This window comes from Vombatus ursinus, unplaced genomic scaffold, assembly GCF_900497805.2.
Source record: "Vombatus ursinus unplaced genomic scaffold, bare-nosed wombat genome assembly UNPS02014794.1, whole genome shotgun sequence".
Taxonomy (NCBI): Eukaryota; Metazoa; Chordata; class Mammalia; order Diprotodontia; family Vombatidae; genus Vombatus; species Vombatus ursinus.
Window position 1 is genome coordinate 1710099 of NW_020954572.1, and position 19279 is coordinate 1729377.

Sequence of the window (19279 nt, forward strand, 5' to 3'; positions counted from 1 at the left end):
TAACTCACTAACCCTTCTAGAAATGACCCCAGTCATTGCTTCTGAGACTTGCTATATTGATAGGTAATTGTCTTCCTTCGAGGCACTGTATCCATTCTCCAGATCCAGTCTATCAAGCTGCACTTGTGTGAATAGTCCTGGCCCACCTCCAACAGTACAAGGTATATACCAAACTAGAGAAGTCTATCTTCAACTTCCTAGAAATCAAATTATTGGGACACATGCCATATTGAATATGACACTTTTTCTCTAAATTTGGCTCATATAAAACCTTAATGCAACCTATAATTGCTAGAATATTTCATTGCATATCCACATTTTTTTCCTTTTAAATATATCATATTTAAGGGAATGGGGTGGGAAGAACAGACAGACTATATGTATACCAACAAGATTTTCTCTCTTCAAGACATCCAAAGGATACTCCCACAAGGTCAATGCTATTCTCAGCTAGCAAACCTCCTAAAAGCCTAAGGATACCCAGTGATTCTTGGAGCTGTTGTCATTGATTGGTTCATGCCACACTTTTCCACCCTCACTGCATCATTAATCAACCTTCTTCAGAAGAACCACACTTTTACCTAAGGTCTATCAGGCCTTTGAAGGTAATCCAGCATAGTACCTATACCAGTGAAATTTGGAGCATCTCCAAATAGCTTGGTAGTTCAACCAGCACCAGTGTTATATATAGGATAGGCTGGTTTCCCTTTAAGGAGGTATGAAAGTTACTCTCTGTTCTTGAGATCATCATTGGTTTGTGTAACTTGCTGTTTGAGGCGTAAAAGGCCCAGCCTATGGGGAATGAGTGTCAAAGGTTTTAGGGGAATTGTTATTGGCCTGTAAGAATATCTTTCTGACAACATAGCCAACTGCCATAGAGAATATGGAAACAAAAAGTAGACATTTTATCTAAATAGGTATTTTTTTAAACCTTAGGAATTGTATCATTTCTTTATCTTTTGTAACTAGTACAGTTGTCTTTATGGCATTTCATAATCTATGAGTGTCTTACTGCATTTCAACTCCATGCCTAAATCACTGAATTGGTTTTATTTAGGCCTGTCTCAGAATCAGATCCTCTGGTCACTTTTCACTTGGTTTAACTTCAAGATACAATAAAATTATTGTATTTTGAGTCAGAGCACCTGATCCAAATCCTATTATTTACTGCCTATGTGAGTTTGGGCAAATAAGTCACTTCACCCCTTGGAGTCTAAATCTCATCATCTATAAAATCAGGGAGTTAGTCTACATGATCCTATGATCCTAAGGTCTTTGTACCAGTGAGTCAATGCTTTCTTGTGCAAGCCTGAATACCTCATCCTGACTAAAGTGGTTACATAAAATAAGAGCTCATTTTTTTTTCAGTTTGCAAAGTACAGCCCTGTGAGATAGGTTAAATAAGTATTATTATCCTGTTATAAATTAGGAAACTGACTCAAAGAGATTAAATGACTTGTCCAAGGCCACACTTCTAGTAATGAGGAAGCGTAACTCCAGATGACTCCTGACTGCAAATCCAGTTCTTGTTCCACTTCTTGGGTTCAATTCAATTCAGTAAGAGCCTAGTAAACGACACAGTACCTGACACGGACAATGTACTGGAGACGCAAAGATAAAAATGGCAATATCTTTGCCCTCAAGGACTTTACATTTACCATCCACTGAGTTGTTGCAACTGTAACTTTTATATGACCTAAATCTAGTTACATCTTATGACTCTCATCCAGGAGCGAAGGCAATAAGATCTACGTACACAGGGAGCCTTTTTTTCAGAAGTCATGTTGCAGAGGGATATTTCATAGCTCAGTTATAATTGGCATCTATAGCCATTTATACATACCTATCTTTACACAAAAATTCTTAACCTGGTATCCATGAATTTATTTTCTTTTTTAAAATATTTTGATATTTGATCATTTTTAGTATTGTCATATGATTGATTTCCTTTGTTTTATGCATTTAAAAACATTATTTAAAGAAGGGATCCACAGGCTTTATCAGACTGCCAAAAGGGGCCATGACACAAAAAAACATTAAGAACCCTTGTTCTAAGACTAGTCAGAATCACTCACCCAGACAGTGCAGATTATGATGCCCTGGCCTCTGACCCTTTGACTCTAATTAGAATCCTATGTTCACTGACTTGAGATCTCTGGCAATTCCAAGTGTGGGAAGATATACATCTTTACATCCACTTGCTTTTTCCAGTTATGTATGTTAGGCAGAACTCTTCTGAGTAATTCTGAATCTCTCTGAGAAAGCTCTGCAATGTTCTATGGTTTCAAGTAATCAGAATGTCATCCTCAATTAGGAGCATCTGGGGGAAATCTTACCATTTCTAGAGAATCCCTCTCCCATTTAAATTCTGCAATGCAGAGCCTTCACAACCATGGCAAAATTTTTGTTGAGTATAAGTCTCCTTGCTTATATATTATTTAATAATAAAAATTAAACACTTTATTACTGCCATTAAAAGAGATTCAAGAAAATGTTAACAACCTCCATACACTTATTTTGCCATCTCAAAGTTTTATGAGAATAACATAAACAAGTATTGTGAGTATTCCTGATGAATACAAAAGAAGGGAAATAGTAGGCTTTCAAAGACATCATTCTATATCACATCATTCTAAAGTCACATAACTGACTGAAATGTCCATAGAATGCAAGTTCCCACAGTGCTTATTATTTATTAGTCTATAAAAGCATTTGATTTAGTAATAAAGGCCTGATTTAAGTCTCCCCTAGCAAGATGTCTCCCATGAATACAATCAAATCACAACAGATTCATTGAAAGACAACAGAAAAAAAACTTTGATCAATGAACCTCTGTTTAGTAATATCAAGCAAGGCATAAGATAAGAACACATAAGTTACATTGATAATTTTGCTTCTTTCAAGGTTACAGTGGTTCAAGATTCATTGCTGTATAACATTATGAGGATTACTGATATTTCCATACTTCCGCACTTTGATGGATCTGTGGTCTCATCAATGTGTATATTCTGTCCAATAGTGCATAATGTAACCTATCCACACAGTTTCATCCTATTTGACTTCTGACCATGTTTCACTATAAATTCTCCAAAGGAGATCCAACTAAACTGTTGAGGACCTATTTCTAGGTCCTATGATATTGTACAGACACTAATAAAGTTTTTGCTACAGGGCCAACCCATCTCTTTTTCCTGTCATACATATCTCTGATTACATAATTTATACACCTTTCCCTTATGCAATTCTTAATTGTTAATATGCTATAGCCTATTCATGTGTTCTATGTTTATCCAGTGCTCTCTGGTTGACCCATACCTTTAAGTCTTTGGAGGCCATGGCATTATATGTTTCATAGACATACGACAATACTAGAAGAATAGTGATGTTGGAAAAGAAGGGCTTTTGCTCCAGGATGAAATTTGAATTTTGGTTTTTTTAAAATAGTGCAAATTCCAAGTACAAATTCCAAAATGCCATTCAGCTCACTTGCTTCCTCTTCAGTTCTAGACATTGCTCATTGTCCATTTACTCTGTTTGTCCAAAATATGTATCAATATGGACCAGCCCTCTGGGCTGATCCTCCAAATATATAACATAGTTTGAACAATAGACATTTTTCATCCGCTTTTTTTTTTCTTTTATGAAATGCTGTGCTAAGCTCTCAAACTTAGGAAACAATGTTTAATGTAATCAGCGCATAGGTCTTAAAGAGGCATTGTGGTGCAGCGAAAAGAGCACTGCAGCAAGGATCTCCATTCAAATTTCATGTAGTGTCACTAGTTGGCTGACCTGGGGCAAATCCCTGGACCTTTCTAGGCCACAGTTTCCCCATCTTTAAATAAGGTGGTTAGATTAGATGGCCTCTTTGGAAAGCGTGTCTCTCTCATGCCTCATTTGATATTCCTATTATGGGGTCATCAAGCAAAGTGTGTTCTGTTGTTCTATATTTCAAGAATTTTTGAATGATTTTAACATATAGAGAGGACACATCTTCTTGGAGACGTGTTTAAATTAGCATTTTGCTCAACCAAATTCTCTATTCCTTTCAGTAAATCGAATAACTATAAAGATGTGGAACTCTGTAGAATATTATTTATGAAAGCCTTCCTGTTCCCATCTCATACCTTCATCAAGTATTCTTTCTTATAAGAGTTTTGTAGAGGAAGTTAAGTAGACCTATAGGTCTTAATTACTGATATTTTGTTATTCTTTTTCAGTACTATTAACGCTTGAAGAGGCAGTGTGGTACACCATTAAGAGAGATGGGCTCAGTCAGGAACACCTGGGTTCAAGTCCCACCTATGATATATTGGCTGTGGTGCCTTTGAAAAGTCACTTAACCTCTCAGCGACCTAGGCAACAGTCTAAAAGTGTAAGTTACAGAGCAGGTGTTGACCTGCATTGGTAAAGTAAGTTTCCTCATCAGAAACTTCCTATATCAATGAAAGTACAGGTCTATTAAAAACAACATACACATAAAAAAAAACCTTGTGATTTCCTCCTTCTCCCTCAAGAGTTTGGTCTCTCTTTACTATGAAGTGCTATCTGTGACCTCAGAACTGTGTTGGCTGCCTCAGGGACAACTTCTATATATAATAACTTGCATTTTACAAATATTATTTCATTTGATCCTCACAACAACCCTCAGAGGTGGGTGTTATCGTTATCCCTAATTTACAAATGAGGAAATTAAGGCAGACAGCGGGTAATTGACTTGCTCAAAGTCACAGAGCTAGTAGGTGTTAAAGGCTGGATTTGAACTCTTCTTCCTGACTCTAGGTACAGGACACTATCCACTGAGACATCAAGCCATTCCCCATCTTGCTCCTCTTCCCATTTTGGGAAGCTGTGATGTTAAGAGTCCAAATGTGGTATCTCCATAATAGAGAAAAGGTCTATTATAGGATTCTTTATAGATTTTTTTCCATTTTTTATCTGTTCTTCTAGTTTCATATTTCGGTAAACTTGTTTTTCCCTGATTCTCACTGTTTTATGAGGTGATGTTGCTTATACTCTCACACCAGTCCCCTTTGTAAGATTTTACAAACAAGTTTATATTCCAAACCAGCGTTTCTGTGGGCTAACACTAGCTCATTCATACAATTTCTTTTACTTTATTCATTTTGGCAACTGATTTATATTGATAAAATTTCCTTAGTAAATGGTGATCTTCCATGTTGATGTTTTTTTTCTTTTATACAATACCCTTTTTTGATGTCAATAGTTTGGTAAAATAGGCCAGGCAGGAATTATTCTACCTGGAGACTTTCACTTCCAGCTCTGAAATTCTGTGATTGCAACTTGATCTTTATTTTTAATCTTTGCTGAAACAGGGTTGTTGTAAAAGGATCAAATTAGATAATGTATATAAAAGGCTTTGTAAACTTTAAAGCACAGCAAAAATGCAAGGGCCATTATTAATGGTAATAATTAATAATAAAATGATAAACACACACAGCAATTTGGAGGTTGGTCCCATATTGGTAACCAATCATTTCCTAACTGTTAGACTGTAATCAGTTTCAATTTAGGTGAAGTTATTCAGTGCTCACCATGTCCAGAACTTCCCAATTCTCTTCTTTATGAATTTCTTAAACTATTCATGATATATAGGCATGAGGTTTCAGCACATTTTATCAGCATTTGGCTAGTCTTATTTTCTCATAAACTATGTTTTTCAATATATTTTTCACTATTACCCCATAATATCTACCTTGTTATCTGCCACTGCATTGAAGTTACCAACAATAATACATACAATGATTTCATTTGGAAGGTCTTATTGAGCTCTTCATTGAATTTCTCTACCTTCTCATCCTTTGCAACTAATACTAGCACATAAGGCTCAATTTTATTCAGGGTGGTCTTTTTGCAAATGCTTAACATGATTACTGCACTATGAGATAACTGAGTATCCCATGAAATAATGTTTACTCTTGCCTTTAGATACACAATAAAACCAACTCTGCCAATTCCTTAACTGCTTCTCCAAGGAGAACCTAGTATCCCTCTTTTCATTTTGCTGCTACTTCTTTTTGTCCTCTGGTTTCATTTATAAAGAAAATGTCATGACTGATACGAATAAGTTTCTCCAATAGACTATCCATTCATTGGTCACTGAACAAGGATCTCACATCTAAAGTACCCACAACTAAGTTCATGTTTATAGATGGTCTAAAAACTATGTGATTCTTACCCTTCCCCCTTTTCTGGCTAGCCCTTTGTTTATACTGGGTTTGAATCCATTTGGACCCCATTTCTTTTTCCACAGGAAAATATTACCCCCAACCTCAACAAACACTCTAATTACATCAGTATATGTTGGCTAATGTTCCCATACAAGGAATATAACAAAATCAAGTTTGAAATGCCAATTTGGTAAATAATTTTAAAGGAATATGAATGATGTGAAAACACTACTAAATAGAAAAAATCAGCTCACTGTGTGAATCTCTGCTCATGGATAGCTATGCCATATCCACAACAGGATGCCATTTCATGTAAGTCTTGGATATTTGGGTGGTTCTTGATTTAATAGTCCTTAGTAGCTAACTTTCCTCTTTGGTCCCCTGTATTACTCCACTTTTAATCCAATGAAAAAAGCGCTTCACTGCCTTGAAAGGGGTTAGGCCCCCTGGCTTCTATTTCCACCTGAATAAAAGATATCCACAGTCCCTTTTTCATTCCTGATCCTTACAAAAAAGAAAAGCATTTAGGCTCAAGCAATGAAATATCTCAATAAGGCTTGTTTTTTTTTTTAAATATAACTGTAAATAGCCTGATGTAAGGGGGATGTTTATAAGGCCAGGAATTCTGTGGATCAGAGCTATTTCTCGCCCCACCCCCAAAACCAAGACTCTGATTAGAGGCCCTATATACAGAGTCTTAGACTAAAGTAGCAATAGTAGTCCAAATATCTCTAGCACGTTAAGTTTTGCAAAGTATTTTTCTCATAACAACCCTGCGAAGTAGCAAATATTGTATATACATATGTAAAGTTGCTTTTCAGTCATGTCCAACTCTTCGTGACCCCATTTGGGATTTTTCTGGCAAAGATGAGAGTGATTTGCCATTTCCTTCTCCAGTTCATTGTACAGATGAGGAACTGAGGCAAACAGGGTTAAGTGACTGGCCCAGGGTCACACAGATAGGAAGTGTCTGTGGCTGGATCTGAACTCAAGTCTTCCTGATTCCAGGCCTGGCACTCTATCCACTGTACCACTTAGCTACTCAGCAAATATTGTTATCTCCATTTAACAGATGAGGAAATTGATGCTCATATGGTTGAAGTGACTTCCCCTACTAAGTGCCTGAGCTAGGAATTGAGCTCAGGTCTTCTGATACAGTATCTTATTTTTCCTACTGTACCATGATGCTTTCCTAATAGCATATTACTAAACAATAAAACTTGTGCTTGCCATGACCATCCAAGCTGTGTCTGTATTCTTTCTTCCAGCCATGAGACCTGATCATCACTGACTATCACACACATCTCAGGAGAAATTGTGAGTTTAGTTCCTGGGGCCACTCAGGCTGTTCAAAACTGTTGTGGCTAAATCAACCACACTACTGTCTGATTATTCATTAACAAGGCCAAACAAGATGATTCAATTGTCCTGGAATCCATATGCTGGGCCATGTGTAGAAACAGTCATCAAAATAACCACAAACCTACCAAAAGCTCCCTAGGACCTGAACTATCAAGAATATTTGCATGTAGATGAATGTCAGGTCCCGTGCCACTGCCTGTACTGTACTAAAACCAGAAGTAAAACATTATATCCTGCCAATGTCAATGTTTGGTTGTGTGCCAAGAGGTACATTACAACCATCATACAGAACCATACCTTATGCTTATTGTTTCCTCTCCATTTTACTACATTACCCAGCCAACATTGAAAAAACAGAAACGTACAAAAACAAAATTCCTCATCTGTGGAATCTCATAATGAGAAATGCCTTGGAAGATAGTGGTGGTTTTTTTTTTTTTAAAAAAAGGTACACACATAGAGATAGAGATAGAGATATATGCCCTTACTAAGAACCATATTCCAAATTGGCTGAGCAGTCGTTGGTCATGTTTATCATCATCTTTGTTATCAAAGTCAGTGTTATCCAAGGAGTGGTGGGAAGAGGAAAGTCCCATTTGTCTTCGACGGTTTAGTTCATATTCCCTCTGCTCAGCATGAAATTCAGCTTCCTTCAGCAAGCTGTAAAAAAAAAAATGGGGGAGTTTCATATCAAATAGTCTGGAAACAAATGGTAGATAATGAATTATGCAGGGACAGCCATGAAACCTAAGTATTGGTTTAAACCTCAGAGATCAGTCTGGTACAATGGAAAAAGCAATGCATTTAGAGTCAAAGGATATGGGTACAAATCCTGGCTCTGCCATGTAATACCTGTGGGACCTTGGGCAATCTTTTAACATCCTAAGGAGATGCTAGTTTCTTTATCTGTAAAAAGATGGGGATTTAACCAAATAGTGTGTTATCCCTTCCAGTTCTGTATTTATAAACCTGTGAGCCTATGGCCTTTCTAGGTCTTGGTGTCCTCATTTATAAAATAAGGAGAATGGATTCGATCACTTATAGGATCCCTTCCAACAATAAATCTATGATAATGTAAAACATGAATCCTCTCTACAACACCCTAAACAAGTGGCCATTTAGCCTCACCTTTAACACTTTCAGTAGGAGGGAACTCATTTCATCTGTATTGTACAACACCTCTATTTTATAAATTGAAAAACTAAGACACAGAGAAGTGACTCCCCTCAAAACACATAGGAAAGTCATTGGAGTGATGGAAGCTAAACAAAACCCCAGTTCTGTTTACAAGTTCTTTCCATAGGATCCAAAGCCTCCTTCCCCTGTCTTTAATTGCATGAATGCTGTAGATACATATAAGACTACGAGGGGAGGCAGGAGGTTAATTTTCTTTAAAGTTGATTGAGAATGGGAATACAGAACATATATCCCCAAAAGGTGTGAAAGAGGAGCAACACATTTTCTGACCCATGCAGTGAAAAAAATGAATAAAGGAAAGTATTTACATTTATTTATTTAAGAGATGCTGTTTTTTTAATTTCCAAGGAAATAGGCTCAAAACAGAGATGCATCTCATCAGATACAAACACTGCAAAAAGCTGGTGCATCAGCATCTACACATGCTTATTTGCAGATAAGAGGCAACCCAAGGTTAAGGCCAGCAACTCTGCAGTCTGTCTCATTACCTAATCACAGCCTCCACTGTGCATACAAGTTCCTCAGCCCCACATTCCCTTGTGTTGATTGGTGGAGGTGATGTCTGATACAGGTGGGTCTCTGCTGTGGCTCCTGTCGACCCAACTTCATTGCTATGGTGGTTTGAATGGCACCTTTTGCAGTACCGGACAGGCCTATTTCCATGGCGACCACAGCACCCTGCTGAGAAGCAGGTGACAACAGCCCTCCTCACATGAGAGCTGCAGTTCTGAAAGCAAAGAAATTTTTAAAATTAAATGACCAATGTAAATTTAATTAAAAAATGGAACAAATGGGAACTTAATGGGCCAGGCAAATGTATCAGGATTCTTGAAAACGGAAATTAGCATTTGAAAGCAAGGTTCTCTGTAACCAGTTAGCTTTCAATAATGATGAAATGATCCAAAATGTTTTCTATTGGTCTAATAGAATCAAAAGGTCAAAAAGAGAAATGTTTTAAAACTCTAAATATCTAAAAAACAAAAGAAAGCAAAACCTTTAAATATCAACTGTGCTTCAAAGCTCTCTCTAAGCATACCTCAATAATCTTATATTAGAAAGAGGCATGAATATCTTTTCCCCAAAACCCACACTTTTTCTGAACTTCCCTATTTCTGTTGAGGACTCCACCATTCCTCCAATCACCCAGGTTTGAAACTTCCATATTATTCCCTGACTCCATATTATAATTCATCTGAATAGCCAAATCTTGTTATTTCTACTTCTACTACATCTTTGGCATAAGTCCCCTTCTCTCCCACTCTAGTACAAATTGTCTTCACCTCTAGCATAGGAACTTCTGAAGTAGCTTCTTAATTGGCCTCTTTGACTCTTCTTTGCACACTCCAAACCATGATTCACACAGCTGCCAAAGTGATTTTCCTAAAGCCCAGTGCAGCCACGTCACTCCTCTTACCAATAAAATCTGGTAGCTCCCTACTTATCACCTCTAGAGTCAAAAATAAAATTCTTTGGAAGTTAAAGTCTTTCACAAGTGGCCTTAACATACCTTTCCAGTCTTAGGACACATTATGCTCCTTCATGAATTCTATGGTGGAGTCAAGCTGGGCTTCTTACTCTTCCTCGTACATGGCATTCTATTATATGTGCCTGTGTACAAGCTGTTCCCCAAGCCTGGAATGCTCTGTCTTCTCACCTCCACTTACCCTCCTTTGACACTCATAAAGGTCAAGCAATATTTTTGGTAGAACTGTCATTTTTATTATATTAGCTCAGCCTACCCATGAGCAACTGGTATTTTTCCAATTATTCAGATTTGACTTTATTTGTGTGAAAAGTGTTTGTAATTGTGTTCATATAATTGCTGGGTTTGTCTTGGAAAATAAACTCCCAAATATTCTATATTGTCTACAGTTATTTTAAATGGAATTTCTCTTTCTATCTCTTGCTTCTGGGCTGTTAGTAATACATAGAAATGCTGATGATTTACGCAGGTTTATTTTATATCCTGCAAGTTTGCTAAAGTTGTCAATTATTTCAAGTAGTTTCTTAGTTGATTCTCTAGGATTCTCTAAGTATACCATCATATCACCTGCAAAGAGCAATAGCTTTGTTTCCTCCTTGCTTACTCTAATTCCTTCAATTTCTTTTTCTTCTCTTATTGCTAAAGCTAACATTTCTAGTATTATATTGAGTAATAGTGGTGAAAACATGCAGCCTTGTTTCACCCCCTGGTCTTATTGGGAAATCAAACAACATTTTTCACGAGGCCTTCTTCTCCCGCCCCTGCCCCAGCTGTTAGTGCCTTCCTTGCAGAATCATCTTGTATCAATTTTGTGTTTCTATATTTCTGTACGCTTCTATTGTCTCTATGCGGACTGGAACTTTCTCATGTCTTTGCACCCTCAGTGCCTGGCATAAAGTAATAATCAAAGCCTATTGACAGATCTCATCAGTAGTGGGGCTTCACCACCCGCACCCCCAGATACAGATCCTATTTCTTCCATACTCCGCGAGTTTTGAGGGCCAAAACAAAACATTTATCCCCTGATGGACTGCCTTCTGGTGACAAATGTCTCCGTTCTTGGCCAGGCCGCCGCAGGCGGCAAACACCGGTCCCTGGCTAGGCCCTTCTGACACCGCGGCCCAGGGCGACCGCCTCAGCCCGCGCTCAGCACTGGAGGACTTTGGGTAAAATTGTCCACGTGCGCTTTGCCGCAGCGTTACTGGCCACACGCACATGCGCAAGTGCTCGGCTCTGCAGACTCCCAGGGACGACTGTGCGTATTTTTGTTTGCTCTTGGAGGGGGGCTTAGAGCTACTACCAAAGCCTGGACTCGGTACCAGAAGTTGCCCGCAACCCCAGCCTGTGATTGGCCAGCACAGCCCCGACGCTCCGCCTTCCTGACCCTGGCCCAGAAGGCAAAGGTGCAATACTGCGCATGCTCCAAGCTTGGACTTCCCATTTGCTGGACCCCTACCCCTTCACGCTTATTCACATGGTCAGAAATTAATTTTAAACGTGTGTCTATACACATATATATATCTTATATTGCTGTATTTTATATTTATTTAAATATACATTCCAAAATGCAACTTTGGATGAATATGTTCAGATAGGTGCATATGTGTATACTTTTTTTTTTTTTACCAGTCAGGTGATTTTATTACATAGAGAAATATTGGTAAGGGAACTACCCCTTCCACCTGTTTTTGGAAGTCAGCACCTGATGTGCAAGTGGCAGTCTTAAAGAGTTGCCTAGAGAGTTTAAGTGATGGTTCAGAGATACAAAACCAGGACGCATTAAGAGGCTACAAGTTTTGACTCTGAGGTCGTCTCTGTATCCACTTACACTGCCTCTCATGTGTGTTAATATGTAAATATATATTTATTTTCCATTCAAGTAAGTTTTCTTTCATGCAAATACTGGCACGTAAGAACCAGGACTGTCTGGTCTGTTCTTCAAAGCTTAGTTGGGCTCCTGGAGCTTTATCACCAAGGAGTGATGGATTTTTTGCCCTGACCTCTTTAGAAAGATCACCTACTAAAATACACAGGGACTACAGTCCGCATCATTGCAGTTTATGTGTCCACCCTTTTAAAAACAACCAGAAAAGTATTTTTGTTCAACTTCAAAACAGGAGATTTTCATTCCACCCTTATCTTTAAACAGCATCCAAGGACACTTCCAAAAGTTTTGCTGCACTATGGGTGACCTTAACTGACTGGCTGCTCCAAGCAAGCTATTTCCATTCTCTTCAGTTCTCTATGGGAGGTCCTAAATAACGTGGCAATAAGAACCACAGGAACACTCAAAGGCAGTAGCACAAAATAGGGATAAGGAGACTCCTCCAAAGGAGAACTGGTTACAAACCTCAAATAGAAGGGAGGAAATACATTCCAGAGATAGAGGGTATGAAAATGGGGTATTGACTGAGAGAGATTCCATCGTTTCAAGAAATATTGTTAGGTCTTGTCTTAGTAGTAGGTGTGGAAACCACTTTCCTACCAGTACGGACTTCAGGGTCTCCATTTACACCCCCATCACCTTCCTCACCAGCTGGGGCCTGAAATTCTCTAAATATAGGTAAATTCAAGTCTATCCTAGTCAAATGTAAATGCCCCTGGGAAGGAACACATTTTAGGTCCTCAGTTTAGGATTAATTTAACAACCTGCTTTTTAGTCTTGGCAGGAGCTGAGGGCTAAAGGGAGCTATATGTATGAGACATAGCATAAGTACATGAAGGTACTTATGGAAGGGAGATGACAGAGTGGTGCTGAAAGGAAAGGAAGGATAACAAGCCATTTATTGCCTAGGATCAACAAGAGGTACTGCATTGCTTATAGGAAACAATCATATTAAAACAAAGGTTTGAATTAAACTTTGACCATCACACAAGATGTTTAGCTTTGTATTCTTGCATTTTCCATACCAGAGTCAGGCTTTCAAATAATGGAAGTTATGTAACTAGGGACAGACTCAGACCTATTTCCCAAAGTCTTTGTCTCTCTTAATAGTCTGATAGAAACATCTATCTTTTTCCTTTTCTAGTAAATGGTGTCTACTCTTGCCCAAAATTACTTCTTTCAAATCTGAGATGTCCCTTGACTCTTGAATCCCTTCTTTTCCCCAATATGTATGTTTTCCCACTCTGACTTTCAAGACCACCTTCTTCCTTCCAGTTTTCCTTTCTGCTTAGCATCTTTGTTTTCTCTTTCTCACTCTGGGTTTATAAGCATATAAGCCTACCACGCATTATACTACCTGTTACCTTTGGAGCTCTGTTTCCAATCTGCCACCTCTAGTTAGTGACAGAGCCAAGATCAAAATCAGAAACAGATCTCCTGGCTCAGATTAGTATTCTTTCTACAACAATATATTGCCTCTCTTGTTCCCTTATTCTACTCAAATAAGTATTAGATAAAGAAAAAAGATGGAAAAGACAGAGAAACTCATGGTTGAAGGCAGTCTTAAAAAAGAGAGAGAGTTTTGGGGCAAGGAGGTCATGTTAATCATTTAGCTTAACAAATAAATGACTATCTTCTATGCATAGAAACAGGATTAGTATATTTTGTGCACATATATTTTAGTACATACCCCCTCCCCACCATCACCATAAAGTCTTTTTAGCATGAAAGTTGCACCATTTCAGTAAATTTAGGCTTTACATTGATTTTATCACTGTTCAGGTATTTTGGTGGAGTGTTTTGTTTTGTTTTTAAACTAATTCCTTATCCCATCATTTTGGGTTGATTACACATAGTCTCTATTATTATCAAGCACACTGTGCAGGATGGATTAGCAAGATCAGGGCTGAGAACACTGGCCATATGAAAAGTAAGCAATCTTGCATGCTAAATCACTTTTTCCCCCTTCACAAATTATGATCACATAAACATTTTAGAGACCATGGCATAGAAATGAGGCACATGTTCATGGAATGAGATTATGAAACAAACACAGAAAGTCATGCCTCACCACACAGATGGTTTGGTCTTACCTTTTTCTGACATATAGCAGATATTTCAGCTGTAAGGGGAAGGTATACAAAACATCAACAGAGAAAGAAAGCCCATCTCACCAAGGGCATTCAGGGGAGAAAACAAACTTAGTATAAAGTTACCTCTGGAACTGGTCATAGAAATCTGTATTCTTATAAGTCTCCAATATGGATATCTACTTCATCTTGGCCTGTATCTTTAGGCCCAAGTAGTCCCTCAATGGGCCACAAAGCAGTCTTAGAGCTCTTTTTCATCAGTGGCCAGTAGCATGCAGCATAACCATCAGCTTCATCATTATCATAATACCTTACCTTTATATAGTACTTGTTTCTGCATATATTATCTCAAATGATATTCATAACAACCCTGTGAGGTAGGTAGTACAAATATTATCCTCTAATTAAAAATTAGAGGCATTAGGGACCTTAAGGAATTGAAGTGGTTTTAGATGAAGTAAATCCAGGAGATCTGTTTAGAATAGAAGTGTAAGCATAGTACCTATCATATAGTAGTATAGATTAATAAATGCTTTTTCATTCAATTTTTTTTCTTTTAAAGCATTATTGTAGTTCAGCAGTTCTCAAACTTCTTGATCTCAGGGCCCCTTTAGATTCTTAAAAATATTGAGGACCTCCCAAACAGTTTTTGTTTATATGGTTTATATCTATCTATATTTACTGTCTCAGCATAATTATGTCATAGATAGATAGATAGATAGTTAGATAGATAGATAGATATCTCAGCATTATTATGAAACCAGTTTTAACTTGTGGATCCTCTGAAAGAATCTTAGGGTTCCTCAGATCACATATTTGAGAACTACTCTCCTAGTTAATGAATATGCCAATAAAATGTCACTGGCTTTCTAGATACATATATATATATATATATATATATATTTATATGTGAGGTTAGTATAAAGTATAACAGTAGAGCTTTAGACTATGCACCTACATCTACACAATAACACCACTTCTACTTCAATAACCTAAAAATTCTGTCATTTCATCAGTTGTGGGCACATCTTTGGTACCTACAAAAAACACAAAGATCCCAATACTAACAAGTCATAATAAAGAGTCTTTATAACTTGGTGTGACCCAAAAGTTTCATTACCTTGTGGCCAACCTTCTGATGATAAGTGCCTCCAAATTTAGCAAGACTGATACTCTGACGACAGGCCCGTACTCAAAGCCTCTCCTGCTTAGTAGGGTCTGGCATAGGTTGGGCTCCATTAGCAATGCCATGGTAATTTAAATATTAATAATAATAATGCTTTGGAGGAGGACTTCAGAGAAGGAATATCACAACAACTTATCAAAAAACTGAAAGTTAATTCATCCACTGGTTATTTTATTTATGCAAACCCAAATAAACAGTTTTACTGATTTATTTGTACAGAATTCTTTATTGACTATACCAATTATCTTTCTCTACCATATTCTCTTTAAAACAGCAGTTATCTCTAGATAATGGAATTGGTAAAGGATCACTATACCTAAATAAAGTGTACATATGGCTTTGCCAGTGAAAGCCAGACTAATCACTACACACATTAGGAAAGTTTCTCAGTATACTCTCTTGTCCTACTCCATCCTAACCCGACCTTCAATAGAATGGCAAGAACTGGAGGAGTAGCAATGATTGCAGGAGGGGTTGCTGGGAAATGTTTTCCAAGGTTTATTTTTTACCACCTTAAGTCAACTACCATTCTGTTTGGATAACTCAGTTCACATACGCATCACCAGATTTAGGGGAGGGGTGTGTGTGTGTGTGTGTGTGTGGGTGGGTGTGTGTGTATTCATTCTGAGTGACCTGAGCTCTATACTATCTCAATGAGAGCATTAGCAGCACCAAAAATTTCATAAGTCATTTGTCCATATGGAAAACTTTTCTGGTCAATGGTTCTTTAATGCTAACTGCTAACCCCTATTTAGCTCCATCAGTGACTATTAGGAATCAAGAAGGAATTTAAAAGGCTGACTTAAAGATAGCTTTCCTTGAAACCTCTGTGTAGCCAAGGGAAGGAGCAAAAAATAGGCATAGAAAAAGGATAGTTTGCAGAATGAATCTCTAAGAAGAATCACAAAGTAATACAGTTGCACTCAAGATCTAGCAGTGGGTGGGTAGTAATATGGGTAATGAATAATTAGTAATAAGGGACTATAGGAAAGTGATGGTTATCCATGATGAACCATGAAACAGATAAATCCACAAAATAGCCCCCAATACTTTTCAAGACACCTTAAAGAAGGTATTCTAAAACAATGGAAAAGATCAGAGGTGGTGTTTTTATCCCTAAAAAAATATAACCAAGAAAAAAAATCAACTACCAATCCATATGTCTACTTTCTCATTTATATAAAATCTTTGTGGGAATGGTATATTTTGATTCCTACTCTGAGGAAAAATTCAGAAGGGAACAGGAAGACTTTTTGGGAAGATATTCTATGGCAAATTGCATTTTTATAGTCATATAATTGAGAAATTTAGAGAATGTAAGATCCCCTTATGTTTGTTTATTTGTTACTTATGCCCCAAAAATATTACCTTGGCAGAATAAAAGACCACCTTAAAGGCTCTATTCCAAACAGGTACTTCCCATGTTTTTCTTAGAATTATATAAGATTCCATGATAGAGGCAACCACAGAGAACTCTGTTCAACAATAGAGTATCAATACCAAGTAAGGCATAAAATGGGGAGATATATACTAGTCAGTGATGATTGTTTCGACCATGGAGGATCTGGTATGGGAAGTCCGAGAAAAGAAAGATTCCCTGAAGATGATAAGCTTCTCCAGATGCTCCAGTTTGCAAATAACACTGTACTGATTGCACCAAGCTGCATAACACTATAGAGCAGACTCAATGAGATCTACAGCCTTTCAAAGGAGATCATTTAGCAATCCAGAGGGAGAAAAAAACCAAATAGATGAAAAATGTGCATTGTTAAGATCATGACATGCATTTAATGGGCAGTGCCTTGAGTAATTCCATCAATATGCATAGTAGCTTAAACAAGGATTGAAATTAGAAAATTATATGGGCCCACAATAAAATAGTAGAAGAAAATTGAATTGTATGTTTGGAGAAGCAGCATAATGCAAAGACCATCTTTTTAACCAATATTGCCTCCATGATGCTGTAGAGAATACTAAGTCACAGAATAATCAAATTTTCAGGTGACCCAAAGACACATGGTATAAGTGGGCTATGCCATACTACCAAGTATGACTAGTACATGGCAAGATACTAATAAAAGACATAATAATCAAAAGTATATATGACCAGGAAAGGAGGTAGATTGGTCACATAGATCAATTGATGAATAACAGATAGAACAGCCTAAGTATTGCATTGGCAACTATGAGACAAGAGCCTTTGCACTAGCCTTCCTGCCTCAAGTCTCTCCTCACTACCATTCATCCTACAAACAGCTCCCAACGTATATTTTAGTTAAGTGTAGATATAAACATATCATTACCCTATTCTCATGGCATCATCTTCCTGATATCATGGTCCTCTTCGAGAACAAAGGACAAACCACACAACTCTACTCTCAATAAACTCTAGTGGCTCCCAATTGCCTTTAAGCTCAATAAAAACTCTTCTGTTTATCATTTAAAGCCCTTTCCAACCTGAATCCTGCCAATCTTTTTAGCCTCTTTAAATATTACCCACCCCGTTCCTACCCTTTGCAGTCCAGTCAAACTGACCTTCTCTTTGTTTCTCACACATAGCACGATGTAAAAAATTACCAGACTATATATACCTCCCTAGTCTCTCCCCTCAGCTTCACCTCCACATCATCAACTGCCCTTTGGACATTTTGAACTGGATATATGGTAGGCCTCTCAAAGTCAATATGTCTAAAACAGAACTCAATTTTTTTCTACCAAAAATCTCCTGTCTTCCAAGCTTCCCTAGTATTGTTGACAGTATTATCATCCTCCCCAGATTCTCAAGACTCAATGCCATCTTCAATTCTTCATTCTCACTCAGTCCACAAATATCTCTCATGTATATCCCCTTCTCTGCATTCACACAGCTGCCATTCTGGTTCAGACCCTCAGCATCTCCAGTTTTAATCATTACAATAGCTTCCCTACCTCAAACCTCTCCTCATTCCAATCCATATTGTACTATGTTGTTAAAATGATTTCCCTAAAGCATAGATTTGCCTTCGTTATTTCTCCTTTTTCAGTTAACTCCAGTGGCTCCCTATTACTTCCAGAATCAAATATAAATCCTTCTGCTTAGCATTTGAAGCTTTTCACAACCTAACCCCTTCCCACTTTTCCAGTCTTCTTTTTCTTTACTTGCCTTCACATATTCTATGATCCATCTTCACTGTCTACTTGCTGTTCCTTGCAAACAATACTCCATATCTATTCTCCAGGCCTTTGTACCATCTGTCCACCATGCTGGAATACTCTCCCTCCTCATCTTCACTTCTTATGGGTCCTGAATTTTCTTTTAAAAATAAACTTAAATCAATAGAGGATTCTGGGAAGATGGCAGAATAAGAAGGGAAACACCGGGCTCTCTGAAATTCTCCCACAAACATATAAAAATATTGCCTCAAAGGGAATTTTTTTTGCTTTTTTTTTTGATGGGCAATCAGGGTTAAGTGACTTAACCAGGGTCACACAGCTAGTAAATGTTCTATGTCTGAAGCTGGATTTGAGCTCAGGTTCTCCTGACTCCAAGGCTGGAGCTCTATCCACTGCGCCACCTAGCTGTCCCTTATCAAAGGGAATTTTGAGCAGCAGAAATAATTAAAAATTGGGATAAAGTCTTCCTAAAACAACTTGGGAGACCCTAAGGAAAACTGACCTCCAGGGGCAGAGGTCTAGTCCAATTGAAGTGCAAACACCTCTAGGCAGATTCTGCAGAATCAACAAACAAACCCCAAGGGCTGGTGGCAGCCTCAGCAGCAGAAACTTCCACCTCAAGGACAGTGTGGGGTCATACAGCCAAGCAGGAGAAGATTAAAGGACCCTCCACAGTTGCTAGATGCCAGGCATATATGTCTGCTGACCAGACACAGTCAAGGGGTGTGAGAGCAA

General features: G+C 37.9%; 1 protein-coding gene across 2 annotated transcripts in view; it reads right to left on the minus strand.

Annotated features, from left to right (window-relative positions):
* UNC79 (unc-79 homolog, NALCN channel complex subunit) overlaps nt 1-19279 on the minus strand; it is a 285579-nt gene that overhangs the window by 213080 nt on the left and 53220 nt on the right. For both annotated transcript variants that reach the window (XM_027869844.1, XM_027869843.1), the window contains exons 8-10: nt 14209-14237; nt 9236-9474; nt 8039-8210 (exon numbers count right to left, since the gene is read on the minus strand). In XM_027869844.1, coding sequence (XP_027725645.1) covers nt 8039-8210; nt 9236-9474; nt 14209-14237 — 440 coding nt within the window. The remainder of the gene's footprint in view (nt 1-8038; nt 8211-9235; nt 9475-14208; nt 14238-19279) is intronic.